At 38.3% G+C, this 16,307-nt stretch overlaps 1 protein-coding gene across 4 annotated transcripts in view; it reads right to left on the reverse strand.

The window, feature by feature from the left end:
* Window positions 1-16,307, reverse strand: part of SREK1 (splicing regulatory glutamic acid and lysine rich protein 1) — a 35,961-nt gene that overhangs the window by 5,095 nt on the left and 14,559 nt on the right. For 3 of the 4 annotated variants that reach the window (XM_061475809.1, XM_061475810.1, XM_061475808.1), the window contains 8 exons: window positions 15,419-15,542; window positions 15,016-15,131; window positions 13,633-13,797; window positions 12,434-12,612; window positions 11,787-11,917; window positions 10,228-10,342; window positions 6,269-6,388; window positions 3,524-3,979 (listed from right to left, as the gene is read on the reverse strand). In XM_061475809.1, coding sequence (XP_061331793.1) covers window positions 3,524-3,979; window positions 6,269-6,388; window positions 10,228-10,342; window positions 11,787-11,917; window positions 12,434-12,612; window positions 13,633-13,797; window positions 15,016-15,078 — 1,229 coding nt within the window. In that variant the 5' untranslated portion in view covers window positions 15,079-15,131; window positions 15,419-15,542. The remainder of the gene's footprint in view (window positions 1-3,523; window positions 3,980-6,268; window positions 6,389-10,227; window positions 10,343-11,786; window positions 11,918-12,433; window positions 12,613-13,632; window positions 13,798-15,015; window positions 15,132-15,418; window positions 15,543-16,307) is intronic. The other variant, XM_061475807.1, reaches the window with a different exon arrangement.

Raw genomic sequence — 16,307 nt, forward strand, 5'->3', positions numbered from 1 at the left:
GTTATTAAATAAATCACAAAGGATTTATTAAGATATGCCTTGTATCGTTATCTGGATTGATACATTGACAATATCATCTACCGTGATCTCCTCAAGCTGCACAGGACAAAAATTCGTAACTATTTTGTTCAGCAAGCTTTTCCAGTTTGACTTGATCTTTGGTAAACAAAAATACAAACTGGCCTCAGAATCATTGAGAAAATAATAAAATCACCAATCAGCTCACTAATTAACACACATTACATTTTTAACAGCTTCACATTTATCAGCACCTGTTTTAATACGAGGATACTGAAAACTGATGCAGTACACTGACAGCGCTCCCACTTGGGCTACAATGGGTATATCCCCACTAAATAAAGTGGGGATAAATAAACTAAAGCATACATATCTGTGAGTAACTAAGTGCCTTAGCATTTGTGTTCATAACAGAAATCATTTATTCATGAAATCTAATTTCCAGTTTCTGCTTTTCATATTTCAAGTCAAAGAGCTTTAACTGTCTTATGGTATTCGTTCTCATCTCCATCACATTTGTCTACACAAAGATGTGTGCGCACCTGCTTAACAATGTTAAGAAATACTAACACAGCAAAACTTAAGAAAAAACATGTCTGAATACTGTAATAGTGATTCTGTGCCTCTTAGTCATAAGCAGAACTAACAGTCCATAACTATCTTCTCTGCTAGCTTGTAAATATTTGTTAGAAAAGGAGTCAGTTCTTCCTCTTCCTCTGGTCTGTGCCACTTCCTTCAGCTAGGAATCACAAACAGTCATCTAGTTTCTATTACCTGCATGCGGTCTGTCAATAAAGCAAGGTCAGTTGCCACCTAGCTCTCAGAAGGTCCTGGATGTCCAACTCTACCTTCACTTCTTCTCCAAAAAGGTGACTATTTATCTAGTATTTTACACTCATCCAGTAAAGGATTAGCAATCCCATCTCCGTGCTGCACTGCTAAACTTAGGCAGCTGAAATGCTACTTCAACTACTATTTCAACTAGGCAATATCAATCACCACAGTAAACGGATATCCCCAAATGCAAGCTAACTGGGACTCTGTAATCCAACCTATTCACAATTACTTCTCAGAGAATAACAGAATTACTGAGGTTGGAGGAGCCCTCTGGAGACCAGCTAGTCAAACCTTTCTGCCACCAACCTAAAAAGAGGGTCAACTAGAGCAGGCTACTCAGGGCCACATCCAGTCAGATTTTTACTATCTCCAAAAAGACTCTACAATCTCTCACTATAACTGGGTCCAGTTTGCCTAGGAAAAAAACCAAAACCAAAACCAAAACCAAACCAAACCAACATAATTCAAGCACTGGAAGAAAGTCTCTTTATTTCCAATCCGTCAGTATGTGCCTACTGCCTCTTAGCCTGTCACTGGCCCTCACTGGCTGTCTTCTTCACACTCTCCCAGTAGGTACTCATATGCACTGGTAAGATGTCCTCTCAGCCTTCTCTTCTCCGGACTAGACAATCCCAGTTCCCACAGTCTCTCCTTCTATGACAGATGTTCCAAGTCCTTTACCAGTTTTGTGGCCTTCCACTGGACTCACTCTAGTACATCTCTGTCTCTCATACTGAGGACCCCAGAACTGGATGCAAGGTTCAGACGTGGCCTCACCAGTGCTGAGAGGAAGAATTAACCTTCCTTGCCCTGTTCACAGCAGTCTGCCTAATGCACAGGAGGATACTGCTGACCTAGTCAGGAACCCCAGGACCTTTTCCACCAGCCAGCCTTCCAGTCAGTCCCCATTCTGTACTGGTGTGACAGTCTGCCTGCCCAGGTGCAGGATTTGGACTTTTCTTTGCCCCAACCGAGACGCGTCAGTGCATTTTTTCCTGTCAATGTTTCTCTGAATGGCAGCACATTCCTCTGGCGTACCAAACTCTCCCCCCAGTTCTGTATTGCCTGCAAACTTGCTGAGGGTGCACTGTCCACTGATGAAGATGTTCAAGAGTACTGGTTCCAGTATTGATATTCTAAGGATAACTATGTCCAAAGAAAGAATAACAAATCCATGTCAAAAAAAAGTGTTTCTCTCATCCTCTGTATTCAAAAGAACATTGTCCTTGTTTAGTAATATCTCTGTTAAAAAAAAAAAAACAACAAAAAAACCTTCATATCAAAGTAGAGTTTTGCACTGTGATTCCACTAGAAGAGATGCACTAATTTTCACTAGAACCCTTTGCTCTCTTCAATAGCACGATTCTTAAATGAAGCATTATTGTTGCAAACTAGAGTATCAATTTTTGGCAGCATCCAGCTACACACATTTGCTGTTTGACATTAAGAACTATGTCTTCCACCAAGTTTCTATATAAGCTACATGTTGTCACTACATATTGTCAAAATCTTAAATCTTTTTTCTACACTTACCTAACTGAAAACTTCTGAGATTTACAGACAGAAAATGACATGTTTTCAAAGTTGGCAGAAATACCTCTCTTCTCTGTAGGTCTTCTACCCATGAAATAATGTTAAAAATGCATCAAAACAGGAAGCTGCAAATGCTCAAAGGCAGCACAGTATTTTGCCCATCAATCTCAAAAAACAACATGGACTGCTTTGCATGAGCCATGCACTCCTGAATTTTGAGGACTGGGGGAATTTTGCTTTTGTCCGTTATGATTATAGTATGTAGAACTTTTCATCCAGCATTTCATTCTCTCAAGTTAACAAATAAAATTTATCTAAATTTGATGTGTGGTATTCTTGAACTCCCAATACCTGAGGTATTCAGACACTTTTTCCACCAAAGCTTCTGAACTTAAGTCAGCCACAACACTCTAGATTATGCATGAGTTGATCCACTTACAGAGCTTATCATCAATCTCACAGTCTCCTTTTGCTGAATTTATCCAGACTTCCACTCAGTTCAGCCTCCTTCAGAGGCAAAAACAACAGCTACATTGTTTTCATGTTGGCTATTAGCATCATTAAGGAATGCTACTTTTCACTTGTACCTGGCCATCTACCAGCAAAACAACGCATGCTTATCTTCCAAGTGACATACCAATATTCCAAATGGCTAGCCAGCCAAGTGATATGCTCGCTTCCTGCTGGTTCAGCCATCCAACTGAAGAGTGACAAATACCTAACTGTTCACAAGCTGTACGGATCAACACTGTACAGTATGTAAGAAACCAAGGAACTACATAACAGTGACTCAGATTTTTATCAGGACAAAGACTATGTGTGATTTTGCTTTATCAGAACTTTTGGGTGGCTTCAATGCAGAGAAATGCCACAAGAATCATTCTACTTACTGTCCTCAAGGACAATACTAAATGGTTGTATGAAAGGCAAGCACCAGCAGCCCAACAAGAAACTATGCTCTACCAAGCATCATACAGAGCTCTTTGCCGTATATTTTATTTTACAGGAAGATCTACAAAACAATAATACAAATTACATTAGTAAAAGACACGGTGATACTAACATATGAAAACTAGGATGGTGCCTTATTGAACTGACAAGTCAAGAAAGGCATGAAAAAAAATTCTAAACCAACCTGCTCGAGCTACGAGATCTTCTTGAGGAACTATAGCTTCTTGGGGGTGTTCTGGATCTCTTCTCTTTCTTCTTTTTATCATCTCTCTCTTTTTCTCGCTCTTTCTCCTTATCCCCATCTTTTTCTTTCTCTCTGTCCCTCTCTTTGTCCTTATCTCCCTCCTTGTCCTTAATCTTCTCTCTGTCCTTCTCTCCTTCTTTCTCAGTATCTTCCTTTTCCTTGTCCTGGTCTACCTCTTCCCTGTCTTTTTCCTTCTCCTTATCTTTCTCCTTATCCTTGTCCCTGTCCTTATCCTTGTCTCTGACTCGCTCCCGATCTTTGTTTCTCTCTTTATCTCTCTCCCTGTTTCTCTCTTTATCACGTTCTCTATCTTTGTCTCGGTCTTTCTCCTTGTCTCTGTCTCTCTCTTTGACTTTTTCTTTTTCCTTGACCTTTTCTTTGTCTCTTTTCTTGTCCCTGTGAAAAGCCAAACACAAATACATTAATTCATCCTTAAACTTCCAATTAAAACTACAACTCTTTAGTGTACATTAACTGCTCAAGATAAGGTATGAATCTCTGTTGAAAATAATTCAGTATTCTACATTTCCAGCCCTGTTCAGTGTGAGGGAAATGTTATATAGCTAAAAAAAATTTGGAAACCAAACTGGAGAAGGGGAGGCCAAAATCAAATCGAACTGTGATCTTCAGAGCAATGTTACTACACCTGGAGAGAACATGTCTCTTCAACTCACAGTTACGTTATACATACATAAACTTTCTGCATTTTGTCAGGAGACAAACTCTAAAGTCTGTAAATCCACTCTTTACTAAAAGTGTGTCCACACAAAACAGACTGCAGATTAACAAGCCCCACATGATTAATGACAGCTGATTGACATAAGTCTTTATTCTACAGTGTTCTCTCACACAGATATCCTGGAACTGCTTAGAAATCCAACACCAATTAATACACAGAAATAAACTAACAGGAATAGAATTTCACCAAACGAATTCCCTTGAAAGGCAAATGTAAGGTCAAAACTCAAGACAATTCAGTCATCTGTAATGTCACTAGGAATTCAGAAGTTGTTGAAAAATTGTTAATACAGTAATATACGAAAACCAGAAGCAAGAACAAAAGAAAAAGTCAGCTTCTTTGGGACAGGCAGTATGATGCATGTTCATAAAAAGAAAAGTGAGGAAAATTACAACTGATATTCTTGTCATCCAGGCAAACAAAAACTGATTAGCTCAGAGCTTTGGCTGCAAGACTGCATTTCTGTATAGCATTATTTGGAAGTGCAATACTCCATCTTTTTCTTTTTTAGCACAGATTCATGACTCCTAGACCTGCCCCTCAGACAGATGAAAATGAACAATTTTTCAGAGAGAGAAAGCACAAGAAGTGAAGTTGATTAGCATGCCTTTGCATGTCCAAGAGAACTGGACTGACAGAAGTTGGTGTGTCTACTGGTACTGGTACCTATTCTAGGATTTTTAAAGTTTGGTAAAGAGACTCCTCCACACACAAAAGGTCCTAAGCAGAGCTCCTACCTTTCTTCAAGAAAAGGAGTGCTTAGCTGTCTCTTCTTCAAAACTGCTAATAAAATAGTAGGCTGTTGTATGCTCTGTGACCTGACAATTTTGCTTCCCTAGAAGTCTCAGAAAAAGAATGTAAGATCTTGAAGATGAAACAGCACACAACTGCTGCAGTAGCAGTCCCACAATTAGCCAAGGAGTGCCTTTTACATAATGTATCACAGAGATTTTATTGAACTTCCCCCTTCCAGTAAGCAGGTATCTCAAAAAGCTCCAAAGAGCATCAGAGAATCAAAAGATACACCAATAAGGCCCAGCTAGTTAGGTAACTTATTCCTGTTTCCACTAATGTCCAAAGATCTGCAATTCTCTTTTCCACAAAACTTCTTCCCTCAAAACATAAGAGGCAACTGCACAACCTAAGCATGAAGCTCCCTTTAAATCAATCAGGGGAATTACAGAGATGAAACAGAAGGAAAAGTACCAAGACTTCTATTCATGAAGCTACTTTGATAGGGACATTTGTTTTGTGAATATTAACCACTTCATCCCTCAGAAAATTATGTTATCTTGTTGGAATTTCTCAGTTCAATAATTAGCCTACCAGACTTAAAAATGAATAGACTAGCTAAAATACAGATCTATTAGATCCTGAAATGCAAATATACTGTAACAGACACATGATTTCGTGTCCACAGCACCATATGGCTAATACGATAGCCAAAGGCAACAATACAGGCTTGTGCACAAAAAATTTATACATGTTCTCAGAATGTGATATCAAATTCATCCTGAATCCAATCTTCTCAACAGATAAAGACTGAACAATCATCCTCCACTTTTCTGTGGGCTGCACATGCTACTGAAAATTCTCAATCTATTGGTTAAAGTCTGTCAATTAAAGCTAGCTGTTTTCAGTCAGTTTGTACATTACTGTAATTGTAGACTAGATTATCAAAGATTAGGTACCTTAGTATGGTAGTTTAACCTCCACAGGCATCATATGAGCTACTATGAAGAAAATCAACTTTATCCAGCCCAAACCAGTACACGCTGCATTAAAATTTACTATTATTTTGTCCCACAGATAAAGCCTACGGAGAGGCTAAAGTATTTAAGAGATTCCACCCTTTACCATCACCTGAAAGGTCTGCTAGATTTTTTTCAAGTACTCTATACTGTGTACTGAGAGCAACGGTATCATTTCATAGGAATGGAACTCACCGAGAACGAGAGCGACTTCTTGATTTCCGCCTTTCCCTAGATCTAGAACGTTTTTTCACAGGACTTCTGGATCTGCGTCTGTCCTTGTGTCTTGAGACTGATCTGTTGCCAGATCTACTTCTATATTAACAATGCCAGAAGAAAAATAGTTTAAAATTGAAACTTCATAAAAATTAGGTCAATCAACAAAGGGAAAACCCATAAATCTTGCCTCGCTACATAAAACTATAGAAGAGTTACACCTCAGTAATATACTGTGTATATATTTTTGCTTATGCGTTATGATTCACCAGCTGCAAAAGCCCTCCTTTGAAACAAGTGCACCATTTAGGTAATACCCATGTTTCCTAATAACCTCTATGAACATTCTGGAAAATATTAATTCATATCATATTAGAGTATCTGTCCTTAGTAAATTACAGAATTACAGTGCATAAAATCTACTGCAGACAATTGCTAGCAGCTTGAAAAAAAAAAAATTAGTTAGATTTTATTTCTTTTCCAGGCCTAGTAACTTACTGCAGTCTTGGTCACTCAAGAAAGATGACTTTAACTAGTCTCTTTTTGCCTTGTCTCCAGACTTTCAATTTAAATTAACTTTAAAAAAACCCAAACTAACCAACCAAAAAAAAAAAAACAAACCTCAAGAACAAACACTATCTGTGATTCAGGCATTTAGTCATGTTATTTTTTCAGTTGAAAAGATTTGTTAGCATGGATTTCCATTATAAGAATTCTGAAGGAATGAGCATTTACTAAATGATAAACACGTAAGGCAAATAATGTGCAGATACTGACAAAAATTCAATTAAAGTCTTCTGATATACGTAGTCACAGATTTGATGAAGAAATTAAGACTTTTTAAGTACTGTATTTTTTTTCCAAAATATTCCCTTTTTTTTGAAGATCATACTCCCTAGGAAAGCAAAATAAAAAGCTGGATTTAAACATAAAGTTTCAAAACCCCACATCATTAGACACTTTGCCTGAGAGGCTATGGTGCTATGTTTACCTTACCAAAGACAGAAATGCCAGTAAGTCCTGAAGAACATGAAGGTACAAAAAATACCAGTTTAACCTGTCTTCTGGAGCTCAAGACACAGAGACATATAAGCCAAGAGGAGAAGCAACCATCATTTTTACCTACGGCTTTGCTTCCCTTATCAGCACAAACTAACAACACGGCAAATTAATTATGATTGAGCCAAAATAAGACCGTGAATCAATTTTATATCATAGGGATTAAAAGTATTTTATAAAACAGTCAATCTGTGGTGAAGATAGTTTACTCTTAGTGATTAAGTAGCCTCAATGTATCAGACTGTCCTTTTTTCAGCCTATTTTCAAAATACACCGTAACAGTGATAAATCATTAAAAAAAAAAAACAAACCAAGTCTTAATGATAATCTAGGAATTTTATTTCCTCCCATATTCCAAAGCCTGTTTTGGAACTGAACAAATTTAGCAAAGCAAACAAAACTGAAGAATGAAAAGTTACCTGTAAAGCCTTTTTCTTATGCTTTAAAAAGCCATAGTTTTACATTACAGTACAGTAAGTAAAAATACGGCATTCACTAAATCAGTATTTAGAAGTTCAGGACATTGGGACATTTCTACTAGAAAAATTGGCCAGCCTATCTGCTCAGGGTGTAGCTGGTGCAGTGCTGTGTTTTTGACTTTCAGCCTGGGAACAATGCTAATAAAACCAACAGTTTTAGTTGTTGCTAAGTAATGTTTACTCTGACCAAGGACTTTCTGAGTCTTACGCTCTGCCAGGGAGGAGGAGAAGCCTGGAGGAAGCAGAGACAGGACACCTGACCCACACTAGACAAAGGGGTATTCCATACCACAGCACGTCATGCCCAGTATATAAACTGGGGAGAATTACCTGGAAGGGCTAGACTGCTGCTCAGGTTGGGCTGGGTACTGGTTGGCGGGTGGTGAGTGGTTGTATTCTCTTCCCTTGCACTTCCCTTACCATTATTATTATGGCTGGTAGCAGTATTAGTTTCATGTTATACCTTAGATACCAGACTGTTCTCATCTCAACCTGTGGGAGTTACATTTTTTCAGTTCTCCTCCCCATCCCTGCGGGAGCGGGAGGAGGAAAAGCGGGGAGTGAGCAAGTGGCTGTGTGGTTCTGAGTTACCAGCTGGGCTTAAACTATGACAGGGTATTAACAGTAAACTAAATGCACAATATGCAAAATAATTTTACTATTTTCTTTTAAAATACAGGTCACAAGACGGTAACATGCTACCTCTCACAAAATGTACCATGAAACCACAGAAATTGTTACGCAACATGTCACGGAAAATGCCTTCTAGTATGTTTTAACTGAAAGCAATCCTGAAAACATTTAGAATTTGGAGAGAAAGAGAATCTGTTCAGAGACAAAGCTCCTGGTTACTCTGATCTGCACAGTGTAAGTTAGTAATTTCTGCAAGGGTACTTGTCTTATAACTCAGTAAGAAGTATCAGTAACCATCACCACCTCAAAAACCTTCAGTATAGAATCACAACCCCTCTGCCATGGGCAGGGACACCTCACACTAAACCATCTCACCCAAGGCTCTGTCCAACCTGGCGTTGACCACCACCAGGGATGGAGCATTCGCAGCTTCCTTGGGGAACACATTCCAGTGCCTCACCACCCTCATGGTACAGAACTTCCTCCTTATATCCAATCTAAACTTCCCCTGTTTAAGTTCAAACCCATTACCCCTTGTCCTATTCACTACAGCTCCTGACGAAGAGTCCCTCCCCAGCATCTCTATAGCTTCCCTTCAGATACTGCAACGCTGCTATGAGGTCTCCACGCAGCCTTCTCTCCTCCAGGCTCAGCAGCCCCAACTTTCTCAGCCTATCCTCTTATGAGAGGTGCTCCAGTCCCCTGATCATCCTCGTGGCCTTCCTCTGGACTTGTTCCAACAGTTTCATATCCTTTTTATGCTGAGGACACCAGAACTGCACACAATACTCCAAGTGAAGTCTCACGAGAGAAAGAGTAGAGGGGCGGGATCACCTCCTTCAACCTGCTGTCACGCTCCTTTTGATGCAGCCCAGGACACAGTTGGCTTTCTGGGTTGTGAGCGCACACTGCAGCCAGGTCATGTTAAGTTTCTCATCGACCAACACCCCCAAGTCCTTCTCCGCACGGTTGCTCTGAATCTCTTCTTCACCCAACCTGTAGCTGTGCCTGGGATTGCTCTGACCCAGGTGTAGGACCTTGCACTTGACATGGTTAAACTCCATAAGGTTGGCATCAGCCCACCTCACAAGCGTGTCAAGGTCCCTCTGGATGGCATTCCCTCCCTCCAGCGTATCAACCGAACCACACAGCTTGGAGTCATCAGCAAACTTGCTGAGGGCGCACTCAATCCCACTGTCCATGTCAGCAACAAAGAAGTCAAACAAGACCGGTCCCAACACCAATCCCTGAGGGACACCTCTCGTTACTGGTCTCCAGCTGGACACTGAGCCATTGACCACAACTCTTTGTGTGAGGCCATCCAGACAGTTCTTTATCCACCAAGTGGTCCACCTATCAAATTGTCTCTCCAAGTTAGAGACAAGGATGTCATGTGGGACAGCGTTGAACGCTTTGCACAAGTCCAGGTAGATGACATCAACTGCTCTACCCCTGTCCCACAATCCCACAGCCCCATCACAGAAAGCCACCAAATTGGTCAGGCAGGATTTCCCCTTAGTGAAGCCATGCTGGCTGTCACCAACCACCTTGTTGTTTTTCATGTGCCTTAGCATGCCTTCCAGGAGAATGTGCTCCAAGATTTTGCCAGGCCCAGAGGTGAGACTGACTGCTCTGTAGTTCCCTGGGTCATCCATTTTCCTCTTCTTGAAAATGGGGGTTATATTTCCCTTTTTCCAGTCATCGGGAACTTCACCCGACTGCCATGACTTTTCAAATCTCTTAGTGCAAAATAAAACCCACACCTACCTGTGTTTTGAGTGTGATCTTTTCCTCCTAGATCGGGATTTTGAGCTAGACCTGGACTCTGAACGAGAATGGGAACGAGATCGGCCGCCTTTTCTTTCACTGCTCTTTCCAGACTCTGAGAGGAAAAAACCACTTTGCAGTGTAAGCTCAGAACATTTAAAGATCCCAGTTAACAATCTGGCACAAGTGGAATGTACCACATATAGTGCAAGGGGCCTACTCTTTGCACATCTTCCTTCTTTGCAAATATCCTTCAGAAACATCCAAGAAAGTCATTGCATATACTCGTTGAGTGCAGCCATCCTGCAGCAGTACACATAAACCAGATAATTATAAACAGCTAGTTCTATAGGAATGGGATTTATGTTGCTGCCACAATGCACAAGATCACAACACGTTTTTAAAAATAACCTGAGAAGAATTTAGAGGACACAATTTTGAAAACAAGCATAAAATGTAAACAGTAATTAGCACTTCCTGTACTTTTTTTTTTGATTTTTCAACCTCTGTATAATAAATATTGAAGTTTTATTCCTCAAACACTGTTTTGAAGAAATGGAGAGAACAGAGTGAAATGTCTGATCCAAAAGGCAGGAGGAAGTCAATAGAAACCTTTACTGTGACCTCCCCAGATTTTGGCTAATACTCTAAAAGACTGTTATTCATCTGCTTGACACTGAGGAAACATTAGAGTCACTTTTCTTCCAACCCTAAAAAAAACACCATAATACTCAACCATACCTCCCCCCCCCCCCCCCCCAAAAAAAAATACCTCAAGACTCCAGAGTATCTAACTTACGTTAAGACAATGTCTGGGTTTGTTGGCAAGAAGAATGGCAAAATATCGCTAATGAAAAAGGACAATTTCAACTGCAAGTTTAACAATTGAGAATTTTTTTATGCTGTGGCTTTGCAATCAGTTTACATCAGCATAAATCAGCAATGAAATGTCTAACCTCAACCCACTAATGCCTTCCTCCTGACCTGGCATCTCAGTATTAACAGGGATTAAGAAACCAATCTGGATGAAAAATGTCCTTTACAATATGTTAAGTTCTACCCCAGATTCCTACTCTGATGTCATTTGCTATGAGGATGCACAGAGTCTTGAGCCAGCACAAAAGAGCATAGCACGGGGACAAAATTAACTTGCTGCAGACAAGGAAAGCATAATGTCTCTGCTTTCAGAACCCTGCTAGCTCCCTCTGACCATGAAGCTATGTTCTTAAAAGATGTCAGAGGAGTACAAAACAAAATGTAAAATATTTTCCAAGTTTGTAAGCACTTTGAACTTAAAAAGAAACATTACTTATTAATTTAGAATTAACTCTGAATTTTTTAAAACATTCAGTGAGCATGTATCTGAAAATAAGACACAATGAAACAGCTTCATTCCACTGCTTTGTTGCACTAACACAATTTTGATTATTTTTAATTTCTGCCAACACTTAATTGTTCACCTTCAAGTACCTTTTTCCCCATGTTCGAAAATGCTCTTAAAGCACTTGCCAAGGTACACACAAAATGTGTCTGCTAGGTAAGGAGCATAATATATCTACCTGGCTCAATAGCAGCAGATATAAAAGACTGGGCTTCCCTGACTCTCTTCATCACTTCTTCCAGTTCCTTGGCAGCAGCTTGTGGTGTCATTTCAGGAGGCTTCACTATTGCATTATTGGAGTGATTTATTCTAAATTAGGAAAAGTAAAACCTTTAAATCTCAAACACTTGAAAATGAAAAAACAACTAAGAAAACACCTCAACTTCCAAGTACAATTAAAAACTTCAAAGTTCATAAAAAATACATATGTGTCCTCAAGCTTGTCTAAGAATCAGAAATGACTTTTACTGCTTTCAAATCTTACCATGTTTAAATAAATGTAGAACAATATTTCTGCGTTAAGGTATTTTCTACTTGAAGTCTAGGAATCTATTTCTCTATTTCAGATCAAATCTCTATGTTAAGGCCTACTAATTACATACACATCATACAGAAATCTTAATTAGTACTAAAGACTTATGCCATTTATATTCTTCTGAGAGAAACTTTGAAATTGGAGTTTATAAAAATGTTCCATTTTGCTAATAGGTCCTTATATTGAAAAAAATATTCATGACAGCAGTTTCCTGTACATCAAAATCATAAATGTAGAAGCAAAGAAAGAAATCTCCCATTCAACAGTCATACAGATAATTAATTTCTTACTTCAGTGGCCTGTCTCCAAACATAACTCCATTAAAGGCAAGCGCTCGAGGTACAGAATTTTGGTCTGCAAACTCCACAAAAGCAAATCTTGTTGGTTGTGTCTCATCACCTGCCATTCTCACAAATTTGACTTCTCCAACTTGCTTAAAGAATTCAAGCAGCTGATCTGCTGTTGTAGTCTAGAAAGAGTCAAAGAGCTCAGCTGAAGTGAAATATACAATGAAAACCACTTATCCAGTATATCAGGCCATCTAAGAGCTACAGATTTTGGAAAGATATCTCACTATCACTATGCAGGTAACATGAATTTGGTATTTTTCTTCCATTAATCTAAAGAATATACTACAAGTCAAAATAGTGCAACCACAAGCTCTGAAGTCCTACATCTAGGTTTAAAAAGCATTTGCAGAGGGTTGTGTGCTTTTCAGGCAAATGATCTGAAATAACTGATAAGGAACTTCCTTACACACTTGTGGCCAAGATATTGATTGTGAATTTTGATCAATTAAAAAAAAAGTCCAAACAATATCACAAGACTTAGCTTTTATATGCTTTCCTACTAGCTTCCAGCTTATTTTATTCCAATCAGTAGTACTTCCACACTCTAGTAGCTAATTTAGCAGTCAAAAAAACCTCCAAATAGAATACACTGCCATCAGTCAAAAGCCAATTGTTTTTCAATTAATTCAATCAACTGCTAAATAAAAAAACAAAAACCAACCACCAAGTTTCTGACAGACCTAACTTTCATGTTATAGAAACTAGTATTAGCATAGTATTTATGCTAATTATGCTAAACAGTATTTACGCTAATTTATCAACTTCCAGTAGGACACACCATTCCACCTTGCTATAGCTGAGCCATTGCACAGTGTTGATCTCATGACTTCAGAGGCACTGCTCAGCTAACACAACCCAGCTGTACATTTGATCAACACACAAAATTGTAAGTATGCTTTTGCAACTCAGCTACAGAGTGATTTCTTTCATGTCCTGCCAGAATGCTCCACAGTTTCATCTGATCTGATTGGCACAGGAGCATTCAAAATTCAAAATACCACTAGTAACCAAAAAAAGTATTATTTTTTAATTCTTACTGTTATCAACAAAAACTCTTTTTTTTAACATGTAAGATTAGAATTCATAAATTGCAATTCTGCACTTTCCATTATTATTTCCATTACACAAAAAACAGCTACCTGTGAATTCAAGTTTCCAACATAGACTGTTCTCCTGATTTCATCAATTTTGGATGGATCCACATTCCCCATAATTGGTGGCTGTGGTATTTCTCCCAGAGCCGTAATGTTAGGGTCCAATGCTGCTGCTGGTATAGCCCCCAAAGTGCCAAGTGAAACACCAAGCTGGAAAACACAAAAATTGAATATGCTTTGCAACCAAGCACTGGTGGAAGATACTTCACTTATTAACACTTGTTTGTAACACATGCTTGTCTTGTGCATTTCTGTAAAAATAAATCTAATGAATACAGGCAATACTTTAAGGTCCCAGCTGAGCACTTTTTTTAAAGAATAAAAATCAATGCATAAATAATTTCCTAAAGTTACAATTTTCTGTGCACTATTAGTTAACATCTTATTAAAGAGGTCTGGCCAGCAATGTACTGCATCAATCAGAAAACAAATGGGCTTGAATTTCTAACAGTCCATCAATTTGATTGAGACACCTCCAGACACTGCTCATATTTTTTTTTTTTACTTTTTTTTTTTTTTTCCCCCACAACAAATATAAAAGTAGGTAAGGAACTGCTGAGCCCTTGTTCAGCACAGGAAATAGGCAATCTGCAGTGCCTAGGACCAATTTGTTCAGTAATAGGTTATCAGTCCATCAAAGGAACAAATAAAGGTATTTTTTCAACCAACATATCATGAAAGGCAAAATAAATTACAGTTGAAATCTGAAGGATATTAAGCCTAAATTCTTTTCCTACAAACACAGTCACTTCCTAGAGAACAAAGACAATACAGTTCTCTTTCACTTAAAAATCACTACTAAAATGGTCTGCTGAGCTCCTGGTTTGAATTTTATTTTCTCCACTCAAAAAGCAACTGCCTTTCCAGCAAACAAATTTTCTAATAAATATGAGAAATTCTCAACTAGGCACCAATTTTATTTTATTTTTTTTTTTAATGCAACAAAAGAGAAAACTACTCTATTTTAACTTGATTTTTCCCCTGAATAGGTCACAGAAGCCTGCTGATATCAAGAAAGACTTACAGAGGCAAAATGGAACTAAACAGAAGTAGCACCAGGTAGCTCCTATCCTCTTTGTATTGAAAACATGATGAGGCAAAAGAGTCAAAAGCCCTGTTGTACAGATAACAATTAAAGCACCCTAATGCAGCATTTTAATACTGTGTCAATGTAACTACGCTTTAACAAATTTTTAGGAAGTGGAAAGCACTGCCATTGAACCAAATTAATGGGTCTAGGGAAAGACAAAAATTAAAAATGACACAACAAGGGATCCATGGACCAAATAGTTCTTGCTCTCTAAACACAGAAAAGGCTACTGAGTACAAAGGAAACCAGAAATCAAACAGCAGCTGAATTTTGCTTACTGTAGTCAAAGGAGTTGGTGTAGGTATAGGAAGCAACCCTGCACCAGGCATCAGACTTGTCATAGTAGGAGCAGGTGCCAACAAGGAAAGGGCTTTGGCTTCATCTGGGATTTTACCTGAAGAAGCAAATGAAAGCATTACACAGAGTTGGAACACTACACAGATGTTACTCTTTCTATGATTTTACAACTACCCTTGTATTTAAATATGTAATAAATAACAATGAATCTATCTACCAGATCCTTACAAAGAAACAAATAAGAACTTAAGTTTTTCCTTTTACCCTGCCTCTACTAGGAAAAACAAAAGTGAGCAAAACTTCAAAGACTAGCAGTCTCATTAATGATTATTTTTAAAACTGAATAATGTATACAATTATTTAACACTTTGAGCTATGGGTCACCTGTACTGGAAACTTAATGTTCATGAACCAAACGATATCAAGCATGGACGCTTTCCCAGGGCGGTGTTTTCGCGGTGATCGAAAGTTGTTTTACACATGACAACCGTTCGTGTTGGCTGCATCACTAATAGCACACAGAACATCAGATACAGAAAAGAAGAACATTTTTTAAAGTTTAATCCCCAGAAATGGCAAATAACCAAACCAGTAAAACAAAAAGAAAAGAAAAAACAAAGTATGTGCTAACTGAAATTTGTGTTTGTTTTTGTTGTCTGAGCTTTTATTTTTTTAATTCCTCTGGTGATACCTACTTTGGATGTAAAAATAAAATAACAATTAAAAAATACTACTAAACTACTGTGACTCCACTCAACACACATTACAAGTGAAGTCAGAGGTGGAAGAGGGGAGGGCAGAAAAAACTCAGCTGGTACTGTCTCACATTCTAGTTCACCTCAGTTTACCCGAAACTCTGATAAATAAGATTTAAATTTATTAAGATTGAAAAAAATTGCAACTGATCAGGTAAGCAAGCTATATTTTCCCCAAATATTAATTTTCCATTATTTCATCCAGGTTATACTGCCCCTGTCATGCTAGAAGTTTAAGTAATAGCTAATCTGAATTAAACGGAAGTTTCATTCAACATTGGCCACAATTAGACTGCTAAATGACCCCAAATCTTCAAAAATTAAGGTTTAATAGTTAAACAATTATAACTACAATTATATGTACATATTAAATTTGAAATGCAAAGGGATTTAAACTGGCACAAACATCAAACACTAAACTGTAAAACTACAGAAAAGTTCTGATTATACTAGATACCTATGATCTATTCAAAATTACTGGCATAATTGTATATATGCTATCCAACTAAGCCCTTCAG

Source organism: Pezoporus flaviventris, unplaced genomic scaffold (genome assembly GCF_033815535.1).
Source record: "Pezoporus flaviventris isolate CSIRO_AGI_PZ_B2104156 unplaced genomic scaffold, CSIRO_AGI_Pfla_v1 ptg000090l, whole genome shotgun sequence".
In the NCBI taxonomy this organism is placed as follows: domain Eukaryota; kingdom Metazoa; phylum Chordata; class Aves; order Psittaciformes; family Psittacidae; genus Pezoporus; species Pezoporus flaviventris.